This window comes from Odocoileus virginianus, chromosome 28 (genome assembly GCF_023699985.2).
Source record: "Odocoileus virginianus isolate 20LAN1187 ecotype Illinois chromosome 28, Ovbor_1.2, whole genome shotgun sequence".
NCBI lineage: Eukaryota > Metazoa > Chordata > Mammalia > Artiodactyla > Cervidae > Odocoileus > Odocoileus virginianus.
The window spans coordinates 580,544-606,083 of record NC_069701.1 but is presented as its reverse complement, the minus strand read 5'-3'; the positions used below and the strand labels follow the sequence as shown (position 1 = coordinate 606,083).

Below are 25,540 nucleotides of genomic sequence, written 5' to 3'. Positions count from 1 at the left end.
CCTGGGCTTAGTTGCCTCAAAGCATGTGGGATCCTCCGGGGCTAGGGGTCAGACCGGTGTTCCCTGCATTGCAACGTAGATTCTTAACCACAGGACCACCAATAAAGCCACGCTTGTCTACAGCTCTGATTGTATGTTTAGAATAAATGTCTAAAAGAGAAATTATCAGTTCCACAGTGTATAACATTTTATCACAGATACTTGATATAGATCTTTACACCCTTTTAAAAAGTGACTGCAACATGTGAAAATGGCCATCTTACCATACCCATGGGTTTCCCTGGTGGCTCAGTGGTAAAGAATCCGCCTGCAATGCAGGAGACCCTGGTTCGATCCCTGGGTGGGGAAGATCCCCTGGAGAAGGGAATGGCTACCCACTCCAGTATCTTGGCCTGGAGAATCTCATGGACAGAGGAGCCTGGTGGGCTATAGTTCTTAGGGTCGCAAAGGGTCAGACACAGCTGAAGTGACCTAGCACACACGCACACCATACCCTTGTCTGTAGGAAATGATATGGCTTAAAAATTAATTGTCCATGTTAAAAGTGACAAATGATTGTTACTCCTTGTTATAATTGCTGTTTCTTTGTAACAGTGAATTTTCATGGTCAGTATATTTATCTACTAGATATATACACTATTTCACAGTGTAGCATTCATGTGGAGGTTAGAATGCAACAAATTCTGTAATAACAAATGTTAAAATCAATATTTGATCAAGACACAAGATGAGTATTAGCATCATAAAGTTAACTTCTAAGAAAGGAATAAATCTTGAAGCTTGTTTAAAATTGTAAAATATTATAACTTCAATACTTTATATTAGTATTAAATATATATTTTATACTAAGATTGATGAAAGACATTTCTATTTTTAGCTGTCATATAGGGTATCACTGATGATGTCATAGTAAGTTTTTAAACTTTTCTCTTTGACAGTAACTAAAAGACTACTTTCTTCAATTTCTGGACTTGAAGATTAGATTAATAGTTATAATGCAGTTTTATAAAAAGTGTCCCACAAACTAAAGCATTCTGGTATTTTCTTCCTTACACGATCTCTTAGGAAAAATCTGTCCTTAAACCTTGGGTTTAAAATGTGACAGTGCAGTAATGTGTTTGATTTCCCAGAAAACAAATCTCTGTATTTTCATCTGCATCTAAGCTTATTTCACATGTGCAGTAATTTAGAATCTTTCTTTGAGTAGAATGATAGGATCTTTTTAGGAGGTATCATATAAAAACTACTTGGCATTCTTGGCATATATTTCAGTGATTCCTTCAGCTGCTTTCTCCAAATAAGCACTTTCATTATGTTCAGTGAGTCTTTCAGCATGTGAGAGTTGCTATCATGTTTGTTTGAATATCTTGATAAAGTGGATCTACTTGATAGAGTCTCTGGTATGTTATAAAGGTTGTCTTTGACAGAATGATGACACTGACCTGCTATATTCATATTTAGAGCCAGTTATTCTCTAAATTTTGTGCTACATTTACATTCTGTACACATAAACAAAACTTCATATGCTTGAAATTCCTAAATGACTCCTGCTCTTCATCCTTTAATTTTAGTATTAAAAAGTTGTTTTATACTAAGGATGTTTTCATCTGAGTTGTTCCTTTGTCAATGACTGTTACATAGCACTTGTTAAAATGGATTTTTCATCCTAGAAATATTTTTCTAATCACATCCACTGTATTTGCTGTAAGATCCAGAAATGTCAGCAGACAAACAGAAAAGATTTTCGTCTATATTTCTTGGGTAGAAGATGCAGAAGTAGCATATTTAATCACTTGTAGGTATATAAATGCCTGGTCCTCCTTATGATGCATAGTTAATGTAGCTTAAACACTAAAGCAAGGCACTGAAGATGCCTCGATGAGTACATCAACTCCATAAACACATAGTTTGGTCCCAGCCTTCCTATTGACTTTTAATAGACTTACACATGCAAGCATCCACATCCCTCTGAGGATGCCCCCTAGATTAATAAGACTAAGAGGAGCTGGTATCAAGCACACACGTGTAGCTCACGACACCTTGCTTAGCCACACCCCCACAGGAGACAGCAGTTGTAAAAATTAAGCCATAAATGAAAATTTGACTAAGTTACATTGATCAGGGTTGGTAAATCTCGTGCCAGCCACCGCGGTCATACAATTAACCCAAGTTAATAGGGATATGGCGTAAAGCATGTTAAAGCACTACACCAAATAAAGTTAAATTCTAATTAAGCTGTAAAAAGCCATAATTATAACAAAAATAAACAACAGAAGTAACTCTATAGCCGCTGACACACGATAGCTAAGATGCAAACTGGGATTAGATACCCCACTATGTTGAGCCCTAAACACAAATAATTACACAAACAAAATTGTTCGCCACAGTACTAGTGGCAACAGCTTAAAACTCAAAGGACTTGGCGGTGCTTTATACCCTTCTAGAGGAGCCTGTTCTATAATTGATGAACGCTGATAAACCTCACCAGTCCTTGCTAATACAGTCTATACACCACCATCTTCAGCAAACCCTGAAAAGAAACAAAAGTAAGCACAATCATAGTACATAAAAACGTTAGGTCAAGGTGTAATCTATGGAGTGGGAAGAAATGGGCTACATTTTTTAATTTAAGAAAACCCAATACGGAAGTTACTATGAAGCTGATAACCAAAAGAGGATTTAGTAGTAAACTAAGAATTGAGTGCTTAGTTGAACTAGGCCATGAAGCATGCACACACCGCCTGTCACCCTCCTCAAATAAGCACAGTACACTTAAACCTCTTCATACGTATTAACCATGTGAGAGGGGACAGGTCGTAACAAGGTAAGCATTCTGGAAAGTGTGCTTGGATAACCAAGACATAGCTTAAACAAAGCACCTAGTTTACACCTAGAATGTTTCACATATCATGAATATCTTGAACTAAATTTCGCCCACAACCCCACTCCCAATTAAATCACCAAAAATAAAATAAAACAAAACATTTATCTATCACTTAAAGTATAGGAGATAGAAATTTTAAACATGATGCTGTAGAGAAAGTACTGCAAGGGAACAATGAAAGAAAAAAAGTACAAACAAGCAAAGATTACTCCTTGCACCTTTTCCATAATGAGTTAACTAGTAAAGACTTAACAAAACGAATTTTAGCTAAGTATCCCGAAACCAGCCGAGCTACTTATGAACAGTTTATCAAGAACCAACTCATCTGTGTGGCAAAATAGTGAGAAAATTTGTAAGTAGAGGTGACACACCTAATGAGCCTGGTGATAGCTGGTTGTCCAGAAAATGAATCTTAGTTCAGCTTTAAAAATACCAAAGAATCCAAATAAATCCCACTGTATTTTTAAAAGTTAATCTAAGAAGGTACAGCCTTTTAGAAATGGATACAACCTTGACTAGAGAGTAACATTCAACAACACCATAGTAGGCCTAAAAGCAGCCACCAATTAAGAAAGCGTTATTGTTTTGTGCACTGCAGATTACTATTCATAGGAAAGATGTTTTCAGACAGATATTTTCCAAAAAGTAGTTTTGCTTGGGATTCACACTTTTTGCAAATTTCACTTATATCTTTTGAGTTCAGCTGGTAAAAATAGAATCTGGCAATTTCAACCAGATATTTGTTTAAATTTTTCATTGCATTGACACAAAGTTTTAGCAGATTGTCTTAAAGAAGACAATTCCTTGTAAAACCTTGTTTTTGAGTGGTCAGATTACATGGTAAGGAACCCACCTGCCAGTGCAGGAGATGTGAGTTCAGTCCTAGGTCGGGAAGATCCCTTGAAGAAAGAAATGACAACCCACTCCAGTATTCTTGCCTGGAAAATTCCACAGACAAGAGGAGCCTGGCAGGCTATAGTCCAAAAGAGTTGGACACGGCTTAGCAATTGAACAGCTGCAGCAGGGGTCAGATTAAAACTTGTTTGGCATGTCTAATGTTTCTCTGACCCTTCATTGATACTCTTTATATCTTCTTATATCTGGACTTAGTCTGTTTATTATACATGTTGTGTGTTTTGAAGTTTTTCCTTCTCTTCAAATTTTGGTTTATCACAGTTGACATTCTGGCTTTTAATTCACCCTCACATGATGTGAAGAATTCCCAAATAACTTTTTTTCTTAAAAACCTCATGGCCTAAATGAAATGTTGCTCCTAAAATTCATTTTAATTTAATTCATTTACGTGTTAATACACTGAAAAATTTTATATAGATTATAGCTTTGATTTAGTCTGACCTTTGTTACATAAGGATTTACATAAATATTTATTAGCTCAAAAGGAATGTAATATTTTTCATACACTTATTTGGCCAGTACACTGTTTCTTTCTTATCTTTTGGCTGCATCGAGCAGCTTGCAGGATCTTAATTTGCTAACCAGGGATCCAGCCACATCCCCTGCAGTGGGAGGGCAGAGTCTTAACCAGTGGACTACCAGGGAAGTCCCTACTCTTTGTTAATTCATTAGCTATCTCTTTACCTATTTATCTCACTACTTGAGAGTTATAAATAATTTTAAATATGTGGTTAATAGCTTTTGTGGTTATTGTTTCATTGACTGATAGATTATCACCATGTAAAATATTTTTACTTAAAGTTATATTTGAAATGCTTACCTGTATTTGAAAGTGAATGTTTAGGTATAATAGTAAATCCAGGTTGTGTTCCACACCCCCCCCAGCACACATACACACATTTAATATTGCTATGTTAATGAAATAATGGCTCACTGTACAACCACATGATCATTGATTATGCACAAGTTCTAGAAGCCAGAAATTATGTTAAAGGAGGTGTTTTGGTGATTTGGCCTTCCCAAGGTGCAAGCCAAGCAGCAAATTTTGGCTGAAAACCAAAGGCAAATCTTAGTGCTAATGGCTTTCATGACCTTTGATGTTTGTGGTTTCTTAACTCTTTGTTTACCTTTCAACGCTGTTGTTTTAGTAGAATTTCTTAATAAAAATATGATGGAGGAATGTATTTGGATGAGTATAGTATACTTTCCTTTAAAATGAACAAGTTGTAAAACTGTTTACACTAACAATTTGACTTTTTTCATATATACATGCTGTTGATAATTGCGGGTATTTAAAACTATAACTTGAAAAAATATATATAGCTGGTTATCATTTAATTTGATATAAATAGAAAAACATGATTTTAGGGTTGTTTTGCTTTTAGTTACCACTTTGTTTCATACTTTATTTGTCTAAAATGTTATTGATTGACTGCTAGCCAGATCCTCATTTGGCTGCTGAAGAAGAAGCTAAAAGGTTAGAAGAACTACAGAAGCAGGCAGCACAAGAGAAGATGGAACAGAGTGAGAAGGCACATGCCCGGGGATTCCAAGCAATGAAAAAGATCCATTTGGCTCAAGTAAGCATTCAGTTCTGGCTGTGACCACTACTGATGGCATTACCTATGGGCACCGTAGGACTTAACTGATAGTGAACAGTCTCAAAGGACAGAGTCATGAAGAATGGGAAAATACTGTCTGATTCATGTCTTTCCAAGTTTTCCGACTTGCTTTTACCTCCTTGTTTCAAATTCAGGTTGGGTGAAACTGTTCTAATTTTTCTTCTAAAACTTGTACTAATGGATATATTAAAAGTTTAATGTATTAATCAGTTTAAAAATAGACCAAGAAGAAATTAATCACTTTTCTAATTTAGTTATTTGAATTACATTTGTGCTCTGTGGATTTTCAGATTCAAATCATTAAATATTTACCAAGCAAAGGACTTGTTGCCTTTGCAGAATGTTGATTCAAAAATAGTCATAATCTTTGCTGTCAAGAAACATTGAACTTCGTTGCGGAGCTATAAAATATGTATGGTGAAAACTGGCTTTGTAGTTACAGCATTGCATCTGTCATGCGTATTGTTCAGTGTTTATTCTTGAAACAGCATAGAAACAATTCCTCTTCTTAGAAGTCTTTTTTTTTTTTCTGAATTTGACTAATATGTTTGGATTTTTAAACATTTATCTGAAGAATGAGTTTTTAATGCACTTCTATGGTAATTAGATGCCACAAAATTAGATGTCTTAAAGTTTGTATAATTTGAACTGAATTATGACCTCCTCCCTTAAATTTTTAGTTTTTATCTCTGGGCCTTCCCTGTTGGCTCAGACAGGAAAGAATCTGTCTGCAGTGCCGAAGACCTGGGTTGGATCCCTGAGTCAGAAAGATCTTCTGCAGAAGGGAATGGCTACCCACTCCAGTAATCCTGCCTGGGAAATTCCATGAAGAGAGACTACAGTCAGTTATGATCATCATGATAATCATAACTTACCCCTAGTTTACAAAAGCTAAAAGATGAATTTCATCTAAGTTTTAAACCTACAGGGAAAAAAACATGGAAAGTAATATAAACTGAGCACATTCTTGCATAAATTAGTAGTGTTTAGTGGTGAAGAAAGTAGACTCCATGGTCAATCTTCCCAGGGTTTTCCTCTCTCCTTCACTACTTCGCTGTTTACTCACAAGCATAGTGTGGAGTAACAGGAAATACTTGTTAAGCCACAGTCACCATGAGTCTTGGTGCTCACTCGAGAATGGTGTCTGCTGCTGGCAGCGTGGAGAACTGAAACGAAGTATATTGCAGGAGCAGTGGCACCTTAATTGGAGTGTAGCTCTGTGACTGTCCTGAGGAAGGAGACCTGACAGACACATTTGAAGCTTCGTGGCCTAACTAAAACCATCTTCTCGTATTACTTGCCAGCATAATACAGTTGACCCTTGAAGTGTGTGGGTCAGCTTACACACTGTGGTGCTTCACTGTCCATAGTTAGTTGAATCTGCGGATGTGGAGGGCCAACTCGTAGTGTCTTGTGGCATTTGATCAAATGGTAAAGGAGGGGATGGAACTACAGCCCCTATCTTCATGATTTCTCCACTTTTAATTTCCTTCATGATTTCCTCACTATGAATGTTATTATCCAAAGTGTGTGACTCAGTTGTTAATTATTTCTCTTTATTCTTGAAGAATCAAGAGAAACTAATGAAAGAACTCCAGCAGCTCCAGCACGAGGACCTGGCACGCAGGAGACTGATGGTAGCACGGATGCCACCACAACTAGTGGAACTTCCATACAAACGCAGTGAAATGAAAGAGGATTGGCAGAGAGAGCTAGAATTTGCCTTTGAAGACATGTACAATGCCGACAGGAGTAAGATATTTTCAGTAAACTTTCAAAGTTTACTTTGAAATGTTATTAAATGTCATTAAAACGTTACTTATTAAATGTTTTTGTGGGAAAATACATTTGTCTTGATGAAGCAGTTTTAGTTTTGAAAGGAGTTTTCATTTGAAAGAGGGGCTCATATTTTAGACTTGAAACTGTGATGATCTTTAAAATTTTATGCACAAGTTCTTGTTACTCATTTTGGAATGGAAACATGTTTGTGTATTTCTTTATTGAGAGGTGAAAGGAAACCTGATTTTGCACCTTGAACCAGAGCCTCTGCCTGCTGTGATTGATCAGATCCAAGATGAAGAACTGGACCTCTCAATGGAACACGAAAGTTTAGGGGAGACTGAAAACATTCCAATGACAGAAGCTGAAACAGTCCATTCTAGTGAAGCAGACGGTAAAAACTTCTGACCTGAATATTGCTTTATTTTATAGGAAAAAAAAGTTAATCTTTTGCCAGCATTTAGAAAAGACTGGTCTAATTTAACCACAAACAGTGCCTAATACTAATGGGAGTGATGAGGGGAGGAAACTTCAGATTTTCATCACTAAAGATCCTTTTCATATACGTAGGAGGGATGTTTTTTATATATGAAAATTTTTTAGGTTACTTAGGTTATTTGATCAACTTTGAATTCATTTGAAAGGTCAGCATTTTTTTGTTTTTGTTTTTTAGACTTTGTGCTTCTACTGTGCATCCTACTGTGCTTCTAGGCACTTGATGTGTAGTGATGAACAGCACAAACTTAGGTTTCTTCTAAACTTCATCTCTGTCTCCACCTTCTGAATTTTTTCACTTGACAGTGTCTAACAGTACATTTTTCATCTTCTACCTTGTCCTTCTGTCTTCCTCATGTTAATGATGATGCCACAGTCTGCAGTAATCCAAGCCGAAGCTATGAGAGGCATCAATACCTCTGAAAAGACAAAAAGGTGTCTCTTACTACACATCTCCTTAGAGACCAAGTCTTCTTCCTTTTGACTTCTTTTCTCCCCATTCCTATGAGTATTGCCTTTGTTCAAAACCACTCAGACTTTCTTTTCATCTTCACCAGACACTGTGGATAGGTAGTCCTTGGGGGTTCCCATTTTATGTGGATCTCCTCTGAGACTCCTTGGGGTAGGGCTGTAGGCATTATCCCTGTTGCCTGTGTTCACACTGCTGTCCGAACAAAGTATAAGGTTACTATGATTTGGCATAAATTTCAGAAAAATGGGTTCAGGGCTCAATTGCTATGAATTCCCCTTTAAACTTCATTTCTGGCCTCTGCAGAATCTTTTATTTTCTTGCAAACCTTATAGCACATATATTGAATGCTGGTCTTAACCACAGATTAAGAGGTACACATTCTGTCATCATTTAGCAAGTGGAATAAGCATCTTCCTGATACATTTGTAAGCTTGCTGCATGCCGATTGTTGAAAAATACAGTTGACCCATGAACAAGGCGTTAGGGGTGCCAATCCTCCATACAGTCCAAACTCTACATGTAACTTGGGCCTCAGTATCCAGTGTTCTGTATCTGCAGATTCAACCAAGCCTGGATCGTGTAGTCCTGTGATAACATATTTATTTGAAAATAATCTGCAAATAAGTGGACCCCAGGTGGTGCTAGTGGTTAAAAATCTACCTGTTAGTGCAGGAGATGAAACAGATGTGGGTTCGCTCCCTGAGTTGAGGAGGATCCCTTAGAACATGGTGTCCAACTCCACTGTTCTTGCCTGGAAGATCCCGTGGGCAGAAGGGCCTGGTGGGTACAGTCCATAAGGTCGCAAAGGGTCAGACACGACTGCCGTGACCCAGCATGCGTGCGCGTGCAATTCAAAGACATGTTCACGGGTCCGCTGTAATTGAATTTTGCTGTCCTTATTTAAATTTAAGATGAAAAAAATTATACCTCATTACAAAATTGTGTTAAATTGTAAATTCTGAGGAAAATACAGTTGTACTTTTGTTTTAACCAGTGGTGGTTGTGGTAAGTGTAAAGATAGAATAATTTACCTTATTTGTAGTAGTTGCTGAACAAATTTTATTTCCTTTTCTTTTCTTTTAGTTCCTTCGGCAGTGAAGACCCACCAGATTCCTTCAAAAATTCTTTTTAAAAAATTATTAAGTAAGATCCGAAGCCAGAAATCTCTCTGGACAATTAAATCCATGTCTGAAGAGGAAAGTGAAATGATTACTACTGTCAGTGAAGCTGAAAGTAAAGCCCTGACAGTTGAATCAGGAGCAACTGTGAGTGAAGACAGAACATTATCCTCTGGGCAGGAACAAGGTAGTTTTCTCCAGTCTCACATTATAGTACATAAACCCTTTCTAAGTTGTTCAAAGATAGGCTCATTTCTGAAAAATCAAAGAACAGAGGTCAAAAGGAAGAAAATGTTTCAAAGCCCATAATGCTGCCACTTATAGGCAGTGAGCGTTAGAAACCTATTTCCATAGGAACAAAGGAAAAGAATTCCTGAATCAAAGGATATGAACACATTAACAGCTTTTGAATGTACAGTATTGTGTGTTTATTTTACTTTCCCACCAGAGATTTGATTCCTTGTTAATTTTTTAGCAAAAATTTTGGTAGATAGGACTATTTAAATATATTTCCAGAAGTTACTAAAGTCAAACCAGTAGTATTTCCTTGAATTACATACTAGCAAACAAGAATCATGATATAGCTCTTCTTTGCTTTGCTTTTTTTCTTTGAGTTTTATCTTCTATATTTTTTTTAAACAAAGTAATTGGATTTATGTGGAAATGTTTTGCTGCCAGCCTTCTGAAAGAAGTGGCTTGTAGTTGCTGTTTAAGTCTTCGATTTGATCCTAAGTACAACAGGAATCCTTCTGAAAATACTTTCTTCACTTGACCTTTTGACACTTCCCTTTCTTGGTTTTCTTACCTCGCTGACTCCTCCATCATGGTTTTTTTTGCTAATTATTCTCATCTCAACAACCACTAGTTATTGCCCCCAGAACTTGATTCTCACAATCTCTTTGTATTGATACTCCCTAGTTGGTCTCCAGTGTGAGGACTTTATGTTACAGTCTGTACGCCAGTGACTTCCAGGTGTGTCTTTCCAGACTTGGCCTCTTCATTGAACTTCACTTCTTTATTTAAATGTCTATTTGATATTTTTCCTTGGTGGCTCAGATGGTGAAGATCCACCTGCAATGCAGGAGACTCAGGTTCAATCCTTGGGTCAGGAAGATCCCCTGGAGAAGGAAATGGCAACCCACTCCTGTATTCTAGCCTGGAGAATTCCGTGGACACAGGAACCTGGCAGGCTACAGCCCATGGGGTCCAAAGAGTCAGATACAACTAAACAGTTAACACACACTCGTGTATCGAATCACATCTTAAACTTCTCCAGAACTAAGTTTTTGATATCCCCTCCTGCCCTATACCTACTTTTCCTATGATCATATTTTTCAGTAAGTGGCAAAAAATTCTCTTGCTTAAGCCAAAAAGCTTGTTATTCTGGTTCGTCTCTTCTGTATTCTACATCCAAATCATCATCAAACCTGTTGATCCTATGCTCAGAATATATCCAGAGTCTAGCCATTTCTTACAGCTACCATCCTTGTGTAAGTAATTTTCATTCTCTAGTGTAGATTCTTGCCTATACTAACCTCCTCTCTGGTCTTCTATCCATAGCTTTTGCACCTTCCTGTAGTAATCTTTTTCCAGAGTCATCCTGTTAAAACATGTCAGCTGCGTCATTCCTTTGGGGGAGGCTCTCCAATAACTACCCATTTCCTTCAGGGAAACTGTTTTTTTTACAGTGGCATCAGATCTCCCCACACACCCCTCCCCTCATTTCCCTTACTCTGTCTCTGACTTCATATTTTCCCCAACCACTGCACCATAGGCACTGGCTTCTGGCTAATTTTCCAACACAGCAAATACAAATCATATGGTCTTTGCAAGTGCAGGTTTTGGGTGGGGAGGGGGATGCTCTTTGGGTATTTTTATGGCTCACTCTTGTCACTTCTTTCAAATACTTGCTAGATACCACTTTCTCAATAAAACCTTCTCAACCACTCTATATAAAATGTCAAACTCCTATACCTTCCCCCAGCCCCAAAATCCTCACTTCCTGTCTCTTCTGCTCCATGGCTCTTAGCATCTGATGGACTATAATTTTCTTTCTTGCTCATTTGCTTTTTGTCTTGACACCTACCCATCTCCACCTTGCTCATCCTCCAGTCCTGGAATGTAGGACTTAATTTTGTTCATTGCTCTATCCCCAGAGTCTAGACTAGTGCCTTGTACATAAAAGGTGCTCAGTTTATATTTATTGACTTAATTGACCTGCTTAAAGCAGAGAGAGACAAGTTTGGAAGTCAGACATATGATATTCAAGCACATGGGCATGGAAGAACTCTTAGTGGAAAGAATTCGGTGAGAAAAGGGCTTATAAGACATCTGAGGAACTCAGGCATATAGAAGATGGCTAGAGAAGGGGCAAGCAGTAAAAAGGAGTGAGAAGTAAGAGAATATGGTATTGGCACTTACTACAAGGTGATACTTTCATCTTTAATCCATAACCAAGTAATGTTGGAAAAGGCCGTGGGTAATAATCTTTCTCTAGCCTCATTTGACTGCATTCTTCCTCTTGTTTGAACCAAGTTTTTTTTTTTTTAATCCTCACGGGGTTTTTAATGCCTGCTGCCCTGTTTGGAAAGGTCTCCTGTCCATCCCCACACTCTTTACCTGGTTGATTCTTCCTTACCTTTCAAATGTCCACTTAAGTGCCATTTCCTCAGGGAAGTCTCATCTGAGCTCCTAATCTAATCCAGATTTGTCTGAAATACTCTCTTGTATAAGCCCTCTTTTTTTTTTCTTATATAGTACTTAGCACTGTTTCTAATTTTATAATTTTTTTCTAAGATGATTATATAACGTTCTGCTCCCACCTGCCCCAAAAACCCACTTTGAGGTCTTTCCTTCCTGACTGTGGTACATGTGCATGCAGCGCATATGTAGGTGCTCCATGAATGAGTGGGTGATACTCTCTGCAGAGTTTCTGGCTACCCTGATATGATCAACGTATACTGCTTTAACTTAACTTTTTCTGCTCTGGTTTCATAAATAATAAAAATCCTAAAATATAAGTGTGTTGAAGATACATTAAAATTTTTCTTTTTACACTTTGGTGCCTTACTTCCTCTATTCTTTTTATGCTTTCCCATTGTGTTTGAAACTGTAAGCCTGTCTTTTAAGTCAGTTGTCTTTCATCTTTTCCTTTTTGTTTACAATTTTAGTCTGTCTACTTGTATCTTCTTTATTTTCTTTTTGTGTTAGACTTGAGCTTATCAGATAAAATATGTAATCATCTGGAAGGTGGCTGGATCTTAACTAAATAAGACATGTGGACCAGTGATAATCTGAATGTAGATTTTTGTTACAGTGTTCAGATTTAATTTTGACAGTGATAATATGTTAATATATCTGTTACAGTTGTTGAAAGTGACATGCTAACAGTTGACTCTGGACCACTTACTAGTGAAGATAAACCACCTTCCTTTAGTACAGACTCTGAAAAGGAACAAGGTATTTCTTTTTTCACATTCTTAAACGAACTTAATTCGTCACATCTTTTTCCTAATAAAATTACATGTAATAAATTAACAAAGGACATTACAGTTGTATTAAATTCTAAATTAGTGAAACTAATTTTTGCTTTGGGAATTCTCTTAGAAATGAAAACCACTCAGCCTATTATAGCTGTAGCTCCGAGTTCAGTTCTACTTCATCCTCAAGAAGAAGCAGTCAGAATTAGAATGGCAGCAAGGCAGAAACAGGTAATTTGAAATTTTTATTTTTAAAGGTTTCTTCCCCTGGGTACTGTAGTTTTGTTTGACCAATGAGATTTGTCTTAAAATCTGGCTACTTTTGATACTGTTCTTCTACCTTACACATTGATTTGATAAAGGCAAAGATTGTCTTTTTTAAAAAGTCAATTTACCCTACATAGTTTCTTGTACAATGCCTTATACATGGTAAGTACTCAATAAATATTTGTTGAATAAATGAGTCCATGTCATAGTGTTAAAACATTTGGACTTTGTGATCCCAACCGTTTTTTTGAAAGGCTGTATTTCAAAGAAAAATTTTAAATTCAGCTTCTATAATATTGGACCCTTCTACTTTAATGAAAAATTTTTCTTAATACAAATTAACTTGATAGAGACTAATTGTTACTAAGCCAATCAGTTTATAGTCATAGCTTTTATAAAAATACATCTGAGGGTTGATAATCTTAAGAGCCATTGTTTTTTCTCAGATAAATGCTTTCTAATCTGTGTTGTAAAGCACTGTTGTCTAATAGATTTTTCTACAGTAATGGAAATTTTCCATATCTGTGTCAAGTATGATAACTGTTAGCTACGTGGTCTGTTGAATATGAGTAGTGCAAATGAAAAACTGAAATTTAAATTTTGTTTTGGATTGCTCTAAGTTTTAATAGTCACATGTAGCTAGTGACTACCATTTTGAAGGAAGGTAAAGACAGGAACTCAGCTATAGTCACTCTTGCTTGATGAGGAATAGGTAGTATCAGATAGAGACATTTTTAATTTTGAAAATTAGATCATTATTTCTAGCAGAAGTGTGCCACTTAATAAAGCTTCACATAGATTCCCTTTTCTGTTTATTCCTTGTTTCTTATGTATGTTTAAAGGACTAGAAGGTATTGGATTTAGCAGGCAACCAGTTAGACTAGTCCTTGTCCTCATGAATCATAGTTACTTTAACATAGATGTTTTTATTTCTTGGACTTGTATGTGTGTGTTGGTATAATTTTAGAGTTTATCATCCCTCTGCCATTGTCTTCCCATCTGTTTCATGCCTGACGGTAAAGACCGAATGTTGCTCACTCTACTGTTACTTAGCTTCTAGATAACTGCACCCTTTTACGAGTATGCCTAAGAAATCAAAGTGTTGTGAGAGGTCTTGATATTTAATTTCTTAGGCATTATCCTTACTGAGAACAAGGTAGAGCTAAAGATGTGAACAGAGAATTTGCTACTTCTCTGGAGGTGGTGCTTCAGTGGTGATCAAGGTTTCCCTGTGCTCTCAGGAAATAGAAATAGTTAACATGTTTATTTTTACTTCTCTCCCTCTCCTTTCCCCTTTCCCTGTCTCGCTTCCTTCCTCCCTCTGGCAGTGGCAGTGACAGATAAAATATCACCACTTTCTTCTTGGAGAATTGGTACTCTTGGGGATGAGACCTATTACTTTTCAGTGTAATGCATGTAAACTTTGGTATGAGTTTGTTGTTAATAGATCAGTAGTATTTTTGTTACTTAGATAATGGAAATAGAAGAACAGAAGCAAAAACAGTTGGAATTACTTGAACAGATTGAACAACAGAAGTTAAGATTAGAAACGGATTGCTTCAGAGCTCAGCTGGAAGAAGAAAAAAGAAAAAAAACTCAACAGACTGGGGTAGGATGCAGGAAATCTCATTCCTATGTAGACTGTTGGAGGATAAGAACAGTCAGTCTTAGTGTTCAGAAAAGTAAAACGCCTTTCTAATTTGTGTTTGATTATCTTTTAAAATTATATATATATGTTTATACAAACCTGATTGATATATATGTATATATGTGTGTATGTATATATATATAAATAAGCTTATACAAACCTGATGACTTTCATCTTTCAGTTTCTAGACAGTGCTAATACAATGACCATGAGTTGTATGCAATATGTATGTTGAACTCTTGAACTTCCTTGACACTAAGCAAGAGTGATAGATTACTTCATTTCTCAACAGTGGAAGTGCCAGTGTTTTTTATTTAAAAAAAAAGGCTATATGGAAGTTTACAATTACAGAACTTCAGTTTACGTAAAATACTTTAGTACCTGTTTCTGTATTTGCCTTTTGATTAGTAGCCTTGTCTTTTACTAGGTCAGCACTGCTCCAGCATCATACACCATACGTTCTGATGAAGATAGGCACAGACAGATGATTCATATTTATCAACAACAGCTATTACAGCAAAACAGGTATTAATTAGGGTACAGTTCTTATGTGATACTGCGTGGCTACATTTTCAGGGTTTATTATTTGGTTTATATGAAGATCTTACCAGGATTCCCTTTAGAACTACAGCATGTAGATTTCTCAAAGGGCAATGTTAATAGCATTGTTCCATTTCTGCCTTGATTGTGGCCACTCCTAGATTGAATGTAATGTATAAATACTTGAGAATGTAGGTTGTTTCTGTTTTCATCAAAAAAGAGTAATGTTTGTTTGTTTTGGGTAGGTTTCACAAGCAGTCTGTTGAAACAGCCAGGAAGCGATTACTCGAATATCAGACAATGTTAAGAGGAAAGTACCCATCCCTGTCAGCTACCCCAATGATACCTGCTTCTGTTACATCAGTGCCACCACCAACATCTGAAAGACCCACTGTTCCATCAGAACAGGAGGATCAAGGTCAGAGACCCAAGCTGAGTCCTAACAAACAACCTGTACCCCCTGTACAGGTCTCCAGATTAGAGCAAGATTATCAGGTTTCAAGACAGAATTGCTTTCCACAAAGACTGGTAGAAACAACTGAAGCATTAGTCACTTCAGATGTTTTAGGCAAGCAAGCTTTGGAATCACAAGAACACCGAAAGCAGCTCTCACAGACTGAAGTACAACAGAGAGACTACAAATTGGTTGCTAAAGAGTCTCAAACACTTGCAAGGGCTTTATCCCATGATAAGCCACTGACAGTGCAGGATGCTAGAGAAAGAGCTGAAACATCTGGGGCAGCAGCTCTTCAAAGTTTAGACTCCCAGCAGGTGTTCTCAGAGAACAACAAAAGTGTGTCTTCTAAGTTAATTGAACCTTCTTCATTCCTACCATTGGTAGCTGAGCATTCTTTTATTTCTCTGCCTACTAAAGTCGAGTCTGGAGAAATCCAGCAACGCTTTTCAACTGCGAGCAAAGGTGTAGTTTCTGTAGCTGGCCAAATGCGGGATAAGTCTTTGCCATTCTCAGAAAATATCATAGCCCAGCAGAGTAATTTGAAGGCTCTCCAAGAACAGTTAGACCTACAGAAGGAAGTTCTTCGGACAAGACAGGAAGCTCAGGAACAACTGCTTTTGTGTAAACAGAAAGAGTTGGAAGGGCAAACTGGCCTTTCTATATTCCTTCCATTAGTACCTCTGAATTCGTTTGCTTCACTGCCTTCCGCCCAAGCTGAGTCAAGTAGAATCCAGGAATCTTCTCCAACGAAGAAGGAGACTGGAGTTTCTTCAGGCCATCCTGGGGTCCCACAACTTCAGGATAGGCTTAATTTAAAATTTTTTCAAGAACAGTTAAAAATGCAGACAGACAGCCTTCAGGCTAGGCGGGAAGCCCAGGAAGTATTATGTGTGCATAAACAGAATGAGTTGGATGGGAGAGTATGGGCTGAACAGACTGGGTCCTCTTCTCTCCCACCTCAAGTAGCTCAGCATACATTTACTTCACTGCCTTCTGCTGGTCCTCAGTCTGGAAAAATCCAGGACCAGTATTCATCTAAGACTGAGAAGGAGCGTCTCTCAATCCAGACTGAAATGCCCGCATCTCAGGATGGGTCTTTAGGTTTACCACAACAGTTCCAACCTTTGCATGATTGTTTGAAGTTGCTCCAAGAACAGCTGATTACACAGAGGGATGCTCTCCAAGCCAGGCATGAAGCCCAAGCAGAATTACTTTCACGTAAACAAAGGGATTTGGAAGACGCTAAGTCTGTGCAGATGAGTTCTTCATTCCTGCCAGTGGTCACTCAACATTCACTTGCTTCACAAGTTTCAGCTGAAACTGAGCCTAGGACAATTCAGAACTTTTATTTCTCTGAGAGGGATAGTGTTATTCCCTCAAGTAATTTGGTAATGCCAGCATTTCAGGATGCGTCTCTTAGTTTTCCACAGTATAGTCTGCCACAGCAGGAAAATTTAATGGCACTCCACAATCAGTCACACCTTCAGAGGGTAATACTTGGCGATAAGCAAGAAACTCAGGAATTTGTACACAAACAGAGTGAATTAGAAAAAATTTTCCCTTCTGAACAGACCGGCACCTCTTTATCTCTGTCTCAGGGAGCTGAATCTGAAAGATGCCAGGAATACATGTCATTCAGGAGTGACAGTACTGTTCCCTTGAGCCACTGGAAGATCCCAAGATCTCAGGAAAGACTTCTGGGATTTTCACGACATACACAATCACTGCAAGGTAATTTGGAAGGACAGCAAGAACGGTTAGACAGAGAAGAGGAGGCCCTTCAATTCAGCCAGAGATCCCAAGGGAATGTGTCTTCTGAACAGACTTGCCCCTCGTTCACACCCCAGTTAGGGCAGCTGTCTCTCACTCCGTTGCCTTCTGCTGAGTCTCGGGAACCTCTTTCAGCAGAGAGTGAGAGTAGAACTCCTTCAAGCCGTTTTCAGATCCCAGCGTTGCAGGATAGACTTTGGAAGTTATCACAGCTTATCCAGCCTCGGCAAGATAACCTGAAGTCACTCCAAGAACAGTTAGCTACACAGAGGGAAGCCATCATTCAGTCTAGACAGGGAGCTCAACAAGAATTTCTTTTGCACAAGCAGGGTCAGTGGAAGGGAAGAGTGTCTCCCGAGCAGGTTGGCCCCTCCTCCTTCCTACCCCAAGTCATGCAGCCTCCTTTTGCTTCATTATCTCCTAGTGACGCTGGTGGAATCCAAGAACCTTGTTCAACTAAGAGTGATAATATAGTCTCCTCGGGTCATTCTGAGATACCAAGGTTGCCTGATAGACTTTTAGGTTTACCACAGCCTGTTTTGCCTCAACAAGATTATCCAGTCACATTTCAACAAGAACATTTGTATGCCCAGACCAACCCCCTTCCATGTAGTGAGAAAATCCAAAAAGAGTTGGTTTTGCCCAGACAATATACACTTGAGGGAAAGTCACCTGAGCATTTTCTCCAACCTCACCATGGTGATTTAAAGGCCTATCAACGGCAGTTAGATATACAGAGGGAAGTCCAAGAAGAATTCCTTTTGCAAACACTAAGTAAATTGGACAAAGGGGTCTCACCTGAGCAGACCAGTGCCTCTTCATCCTTATCCCACATAGCACTGCCTGTTGCTGACTCTGAAGGAATGCCAAAGTCTTTTCCTGCCAGAAGTGACCTTGCTGTTTCCCCAAGTCATCCTGAGATTCTGAGATCTCAGGAGAGGCCTTTGCATTTATCCCAGGCTATTCTGCCTCAGCAAGACCACGTGTCCACACAGTTGGGCTTGCAGGGCGAAGTGCTGCATTTTAGTGAAAAAGCCCAGGAAGAACGGCTTAGAGGCAATCAGATAAAGCCGATTGAAGGTGATGCTTCTGGGCAGCCTTCTCCCTCTTTGTTTTTACCCAAGGAAAGAGAACATTCGTTTATTCCACTCCCCTTTGCTGAGGTAAAATCTCAAAACATTTGTGAATTGTATTCAGCCAAGATTGAATGTGCAGTTCCCTCTAGTGCTTCTGTAAGCCCAAGGCTTCAAGATAGAATTTTGAGTTTTTCACAGCCCATCTTTGCTCAGCAAGATAACTGGGGACTTCAGAAGCAATTGGAGCTACAAAAAGAAGTTCTGCATTTTAGTCAGAAAGCCCAAGAAGTATTGCTTGTACAGAGACAGACAGCCTTGCAGCAGCAGACACAGAAACATCAGGAGACTCTGAAGGGTTTCTTCAAAGACAGCCAGGTATGTATTAAACTTGAATATCTAAGAATTAAACATCTCCAGTAACCCGATGACTCAGGTAACTCAGCCAAACTAAATACTTGTTTTACTCCTAGGTGGAAATAAGTTCTTAGTTATTGAGAACAAGTGGTTTGAACTTAGCTGTGCTTTAATTTTTTACCTTAAATAACATGGGAATTAAAAAATAAAAATTCATCCACCTTGCATGGTGTTTATGAGGTTAATAGTTATTTGAAGCCCAACTAATTTCAGCCAGTAGTTTGATACAACCAAATGGAAAATATCAGTAAAAATGTAGGCTGTGTTTTGAAGTTTTGTTATAAAGAGTTTTGAGCTTACCACAAGATTAAATTATAAAATAACTAGTTAGCAGAATTTCTCTTAGGCAGATAGCAGATTTCGTGCTTTCTCTGTAGCACTTTGTTGACATTTGTATAGAATCAAAATGAGTACCGTCTTTTTCTTGAAGTGACAGTACTAACACCTGGTATAAAAGTGGTGTGATTTTAGGCTGATGGACATTTGGACCTGCTGCTTGTGACTGAATTGTTGAGAGGACTCTGGTTTCTATTCATAGTTTCTCTATATGGGAGACAGTGTATCCCCCTATATATGAATGTGTGGCCGTTTCCTAATTTATGAGTTAGCCTGAACAGAATTCTACAGATCCTTTGATGCCCAGGAGAAGTTTGAATTCATGAGAATGTGAGGTCTAGGGATACTCAAATCTAATCTCGAAAGGTGCAGTGAAGGCTGTTTTTGAGGTTCAAGGCTGTGACTGATTTTTCTTTTCAGTGGAATTACTACCCTTTCAAATATTAGAAGTACTTCTCATTATTTTTTAATCTGTAGATAAATTTGTACTAATGTGGTTGGAGCTGTTTGTTTGCTTGAGGTACTAATTGAAGAAAGGAGATATAGATCTAATAACTTCTTCACATGATCCTTCATCCTTTGTCATCCCCACCCTCATCTATCTACTTTTTCAGGAAAGTAAGCCCACAGTTGAGGATGATTTTGAAACCCAGACGCTCAGAGAATGGCTTCCTCATCTCCATGATCAAGAAAACATTGGTCCTGCAGACAGGAGCAACTGTGATGATCATCAGCTCCTTTCAGAAGGTAGTAATGCCAAGCAAAGTGGTAAGATACTAATAATTATATTCTGTTGTACTCATTATCCTGATGATGATTCTTTGCTTTCACCTCCTGTACTTGCTCGTTGAAGAAGTTCGTTGTGTTAACAGATCTGTATTGTGCCTGACTTTGTCTTTTGACTTGTTAGGTGTGCGTCAGGACAAAGAACTGAGTAGGAAATCCTCAAAACCACCTGTAGCAAGAGTAAGAGGTGGATTGGATTTGAACCAACATGAACTTAGTGCCATACAAGAGGTAGAGTCACCAACAAGTGGCAGAACTTCTCTACTAGGTAAAGAGAGGGCTTGATAAATTACGATTTTTTAATAGTTTGCTAGTTTTCTATAGTTATTTCAGGATGCTAAATATTTTGTGGCTGTTGAAGAAACCTAGACTGTGAGTACTCATGAAGGGGAAAAAGTGGTTTATATAAACAGTATTTAAAATGTGGACTTAAGAAATATATCATTAGGTAACTAAATTCTTTATATATGGGAGAAGGCAATTTATTGTAGACAAAAATTCTTTGTTCTCCTTATTCTGACATTCTTGCTTCCCTCTGGTTCCTCCTCAACCAGTTTCTTTAGGATGTAACTCTTTTTTCGTTTTTTTCCCCTCTCTCTCTTTTCCCGTACTGCTCTTTCACCTCAGTACCTTCACTGCTCTTTTGTTTTTTTTTTCAATTCAATTGATAAAATTTATTTGTGCAGTTCAGTTCAGTAGCTCAGTCATGTCCAACTCTTTGCAACCGCATGGACTGCAGCATGCCAGGCTTCCCTGTTAATCACCAACTCCCAGAGCTTACTCAAACTCAGGTCCCTCGAGTCAGTAATGCCATCCTGCTCTTTTCTTGTATCTTTCACAGGATAATTATGGTGCTTAAAATCCTGACTCTAAGAACTGTTAGAATATGTATATTTCTTTTGTGTGCTTCTTCAGAGATCCAGTTATCTAGAAAAATTTCTTCTGGTGATCCTTAATAAAAGCTTTATTTTTGTTTTACAATTGTTTTTAGATTTTACACTCAACCAGATAGTTTTATTGATCAAATTTATCAATTTGAAGACTCTTTGAAGGGGGAAAATAAGCTTTGTTAATAGAAAGGTACATGGAAGTTTACTATTGATACTAGCTATTTAGGTCTTGTGAAAGTCACTCAGTCGTGTGCAACTCTTTGCAACCCCATGGACTGTGTAGTCCCTGGGATTCTCCAGGCCAGAATACTGGAGTGGGTAGCCTTTCCCTTCTCCAGGGGATCTTCCCAACCCAGGGATCGAACCCAGGTCTCCTGCATTGCGGGCAGATTCTTTACCAGCTGAGCCACAAAGGAAGCCCATTTAGGTCTTAAGGCCATAAAATATTGTACTTTTGTTTCCGGCTAAAAGAGTTTAAGAAGGTAGAATTCTGAATAACTCTTGAATCATTCCACATTTTGTTTTCTTCTTATGTCTTACGGAACTTATAATATAAAGTAAGTATTCTGTTTATTACTAGGCTTTGGAAGCTTTGCTTCATTTTGCAGTATTTGGTAAACACAACTATTTAGGAATAGTGATTTCCCTGATTCGGATTGAGCACTGGGAATTTCTCACCATTGATTCCTATAAATTCATGAGTTGTGTTTGAGATTTCAAAAATGTCATCTTGCTTAGAAGGGAAAGCTGTATATTCCCTCACCTACACCTCCTTATCCTTTAGCCCTTTTTCAGTGACAAGTACTCGGATGTAAGTCTTGACAGTTTCCTTTGCCTATACCTCTCCAGCAACCAACAGATTACCAGTTCTTTTCAGTTCTAGTTGATCGACTCTGTCTGCAGTCCCACTTCCATTTCTAGTTAATTCACTTGTTTCCATTCCCACTACTACTCTTTTAATTCAAGCTGTCATTTCTTTCTTGAAAGACTGCTGCAAACCTCCATGTCTCCCTGTTTCTAGCCTAGCATTACTTTCATTCATTTTTCCATTGTGTACTCAGAGTAATTTGCCTCTATTGCCCTGTGTTTAAAACTCTTTGGTAGTTTCCCCTTGACTGGAGGGTAAGTCTGAACTAAGTCTTAAGTCCCTAGCCATCCATCAGGGCCTTCATGATCTTGCTCCCTCCCTTCAGGGTTGAGTTTGGTGCCACTTTGTGGCATAAACTTTGCCTGGACTATCATGTGTCCTTCTCATGTGCTCTTTGGGAGTTTTCGTCATAGCCTTTATCACACGTCTTTGGGCAATATTTAATCACATAATTAAAGGCAAATAGTGCTAAAAGATTACAGCATGAAACAGCATTTCTTCTTGCCCCTACACACCCCTCACCCCTTAATCCTAACTTGCCAAACACAGTCACTTTTCAAGCCTCCTTGGTGCTTCTTCTTGTATTTGCTCCTATAGTTGGCAATGGATTTTAGTAAAAACTAAGCTAAATACTAAACACCACTAAAATAATTTGAGGTCACATCATTTTCTCTATTTGTGGGAACAGCTTTTAGTTGGAAATTGAATGATACATTCTTTTTTTTTTAATTGAAGGATAATTGCTTTAGAGAATTTTGTTGTTTTCTGTCAAACCTCAACCTGAGTCAGCCATAGGCACACATATCCTCTCCCCCCTGAATGTCCCCCCCCAACCTCCCCCCACATCCCATGCCTCCAGGTTGACACAAAGCCCCTGTTTGAGTTTCTTAGCCATACAGCAAATTCCCATTGGCCATCCATCCCACATATGATAATGTAAGTTTCCATATTTCTCTTTGCATACATCTCACCCTCTCCTCCCTTCTTCCCATGTCCATAAGTCTGTTCTCTATGTCTGTTTCTCCATTGCTGTCCTATAAGTAAATTCTTCAGTACCATTTTTCTTGATTCCATATATATGCGTTAGAATATGATATTTATCTTTCTCTTTCTGACTTACTTCACTCTGTATAATAGGTTCTAGGTTCATCCATCTCATTAGAACTGACCCAAAGGCATTCCTTTTTATGGCTGAGTAATATTCCATTGTGTATGTGTACCACAACTTCTTTATCCATTCATCTGTCAACAGACATCTAGGTTGCTTCCATGTTCTAGCTATTGTAAATAGTGCTGCAGTGAAAAATGGGATACATTTGTCTTTTTCAATTTCGGTTTCCTCAGGGTATATGCCTAGGAGTGGGATTGCTGGGTCATTAGTGGTTTTATTCCTGGTTTTTTTAAGGAATCTCCATACTGTCTTCCATAATGGCTGTATCAATTTAATCCCCACCAACAGTACAAGAGCGTTCCCTTTTCTCCACACCCTCTCCAGCATTTATTGTTTGTAGACTTTTTGACAGTGGCCATTCTGACTGGTGTGAGGTGATATTTTGTTGTCATTTTGATTTGCATTTCTCTAATAATGAGTGATGTTGAGCATCTTTTCATGTGTGTGTTAGCCATCTGTATGTCTGTTTTGGAGAAATTTCTGTTTAGGTCTTTTTCCCACTTTTTGATTGGGTTATTTGTTTTTCTGGTAGTGAGTTGTATGAGCTGCTTATATATTTTGGAAATTAATCCTTTGTCAGTTGTTTCATTTGCTGTTATTTTCTCCTATTCTCAGGGTTGTCTTTTCACCTTGCCTATAGTTTCCTTTGCTGTGCAAAAGCTTTAAGTTTAATCAAGTCCCACTTGTTTAATTTTGTTTTTATTTCCATTACTTTAGGAGATGGGTGGGTCATAGAGGATCTTGCTTTGATTTATGTCATCATGTGTTCTACCCATGTTTTCTGTAAGAGTTTTACAGTTTCTGGTCTTACATTTAGGTCTTTAATCCATTTTGAGTTTATCTTTGTGTATGGTGTTAGGAAGTGTCCTAATTTCATTCTTTTATATGTAGCTGTCCAGTTTTCCCGGCACCATTTATTGAAAAGGCTGTCTTTGCCCCATTGTATATTCTTGCCTCCTTTGTCAGATATAAGGTATCCATAGGTGCATTGGTTTATTTCTGGGCTTTCTTCTTGCTCCGTTGGTCTGTATTTCTGTTTTTGTGCTGGTACCACGCTGTCTTGATGACTGTAGCTTTGTAGTGTAACCTGAGGTCAGAAAGGCTGATTCCTCCAGTTCCACTCTTCTTTCTCAAGATTGCTTTGGCTCTTCAGGGTCTTTTGTTTCCATATGAATTGTGAAATTTTCTGTTCTAGTTCTGTGGAAAGTGCCATTGGTAATTTGATAGGGAGTGCATTGAATCTGTAGATTGTGTTTGGTAGTATAATAATTTTCACAACATTGTTTCTTCCTACCCAGGATCATGGAATATCTCTCCATCTGTTTATGTCATCTTTGAAGTCTTTCATTAGTGTCTTATACTTTTCTGTGTACAGTTCTTTTGTCTCCTTATGTAAGTTTATTCCTAGATATTTAATTCTTTTTGTTGCAGTGGTGAATGGGATTGATTCCATAGTTTCTCTTTCTGATTTTTCATTGTTAGTATATAGAAATGCAAGTGATTTCTATGTATTGATTTTGTATCGTGCAACTTTGCTAAATTCACTGATTAGCTCTAGTAATTTTCTGATAATATCTTTAGGGTTTTCTATGTACAGTATCAAGTCATATGCAGACTGAGAACTTTACTACTTCTTTTCTGATCTGGATTCATTTTATTTCTTTTTCTTTTCTGATTGCTGTAGCTAGGACTTCCAGAACTATGTTGAGTGATAGTGGGGAAAGTGGGCACCCTTTTCTTGTTCCTGATCTTAGGGGGAATGCTTTCAGTTTTTCACCATTGAGATGAATGATACGTTCTTGACAAGGCTATTATTGCCTCCAAAAGGGGTGAAAATTGGTTTTGGGGGAGATGAAAACGTCTTACTTTTTATGTATCAAAGCACAAATATACATAGAATGATATATGGTATAATTATTTAATCTTTTTTTTTGGTTAAGATATTTCTACTTTTATTTGTAGATAATCCATGCATTTGTAAAAATAGTTTCATTTTAATATTTGTCACCTTTTGTAGTTTCCTACTTTGTGAATACTATCCCTTGTCTTTGAAAACAGAGCTTCTGAAACTGTATTTGAAGGACCAGGGTATTCTCCAGTCCTTTCAGACCAATATTTTGTTAAGTTACAGACCATGCAGTTGAATGTCAAAGCAATGTTACACTGGTATTAAAGTTTCCAAATGCTTACTCTCCCCCCACCCCAAAAAAAGATATACAGGATATATATAGTTATTAAATTTCATAGAGTTGGGAAGCCATTAGGGAAAAAGTCTTTAAAAGGCTCCTTAGGTGGGTGATGATAAAGTTGAGAAAATTTGAGCTATATTTCTTCTCTGTAGTTTATTTCTTTTGGCTTTACCTTCTAGGATCATTTTCTCAGCTTTTTCTTCTAACATTTCTTAGAAATTTTTATTTTAGCTCTCAAAGTATGGTTTCTAAAAGCTTGTCCTCTTTTCTGATTGTTTCTTTTCATAGCATCTTGCTCTTGTTTCATGGATGCAAGATACTACCTACACTGAATATTTATAGGTTTTTGTTAGTTTAGGTTCCT

General features: G+C 37.8%; 1 protein-coding gene across 8 annotated transcripts in view; it reads left to right on the top strand.

Moving 5' to 3' along the window:
- Nucleotides 1-25,540, top strand: part of CEP295 (centrosomal protein 295) — a 62,901-nt gene that overhangs the window by 12,229 nt on the left and 25,132 nt on the right. For 6 of the 8 annotated variants that reach the window (XM_070457120.1, XM_070457118.1, XM_070457119.1 and 3 more), the window contains 11 exons: nucleotides 5,239-5,379; nucleotides 6,990-7,173; nucleotides 7,427-7,594; nucleotides 9,251-9,472; nucleotides 12,652-12,744; nucleotides 12,892-12,995; nucleotides 14,503-14,640; nucleotides 15,107-15,204; nucleotides 15,465-18,897; nucleotides 19,887-20,040; nucleotides 20,183-20,326. In XM_070457120.1, the coding sequence (XP_070313221.1) occupies nucleotides 5,239-5,379; nucleotides 6,990-7,173; nucleotides 7,427-7,594; nucleotides 9,251-9,472; nucleotides 12,652-12,744; nucleotides 12,892-12,995; nucleotides 14,503-14,640; nucleotides 15,107-15,204; nucleotides 15,465-18,897; nucleotides 19,887-20,040; nucleotides 20,183-20,326 (4,879 nt within the window). The remainder of the gene's footprint in view (nucleotides 1-5,238; nucleotides 5,380-6,989; nucleotides 7,174-7,426; nucleotides 7,595-9,250; nucleotides 9,473-12,651; nucleotides 12,745-12,891; nucleotides 12,996-14,502; nucleotides 14,641-15,106; nucleotides 15,205-15,464; nucleotides 18,898-19,886; nucleotides 20,041-20,182; nucleotides 20,327-25,540) is intronic. The other 2 variants (XM_070457121.1, XM_070457124.1) reach the window with 2 other exon arrangements.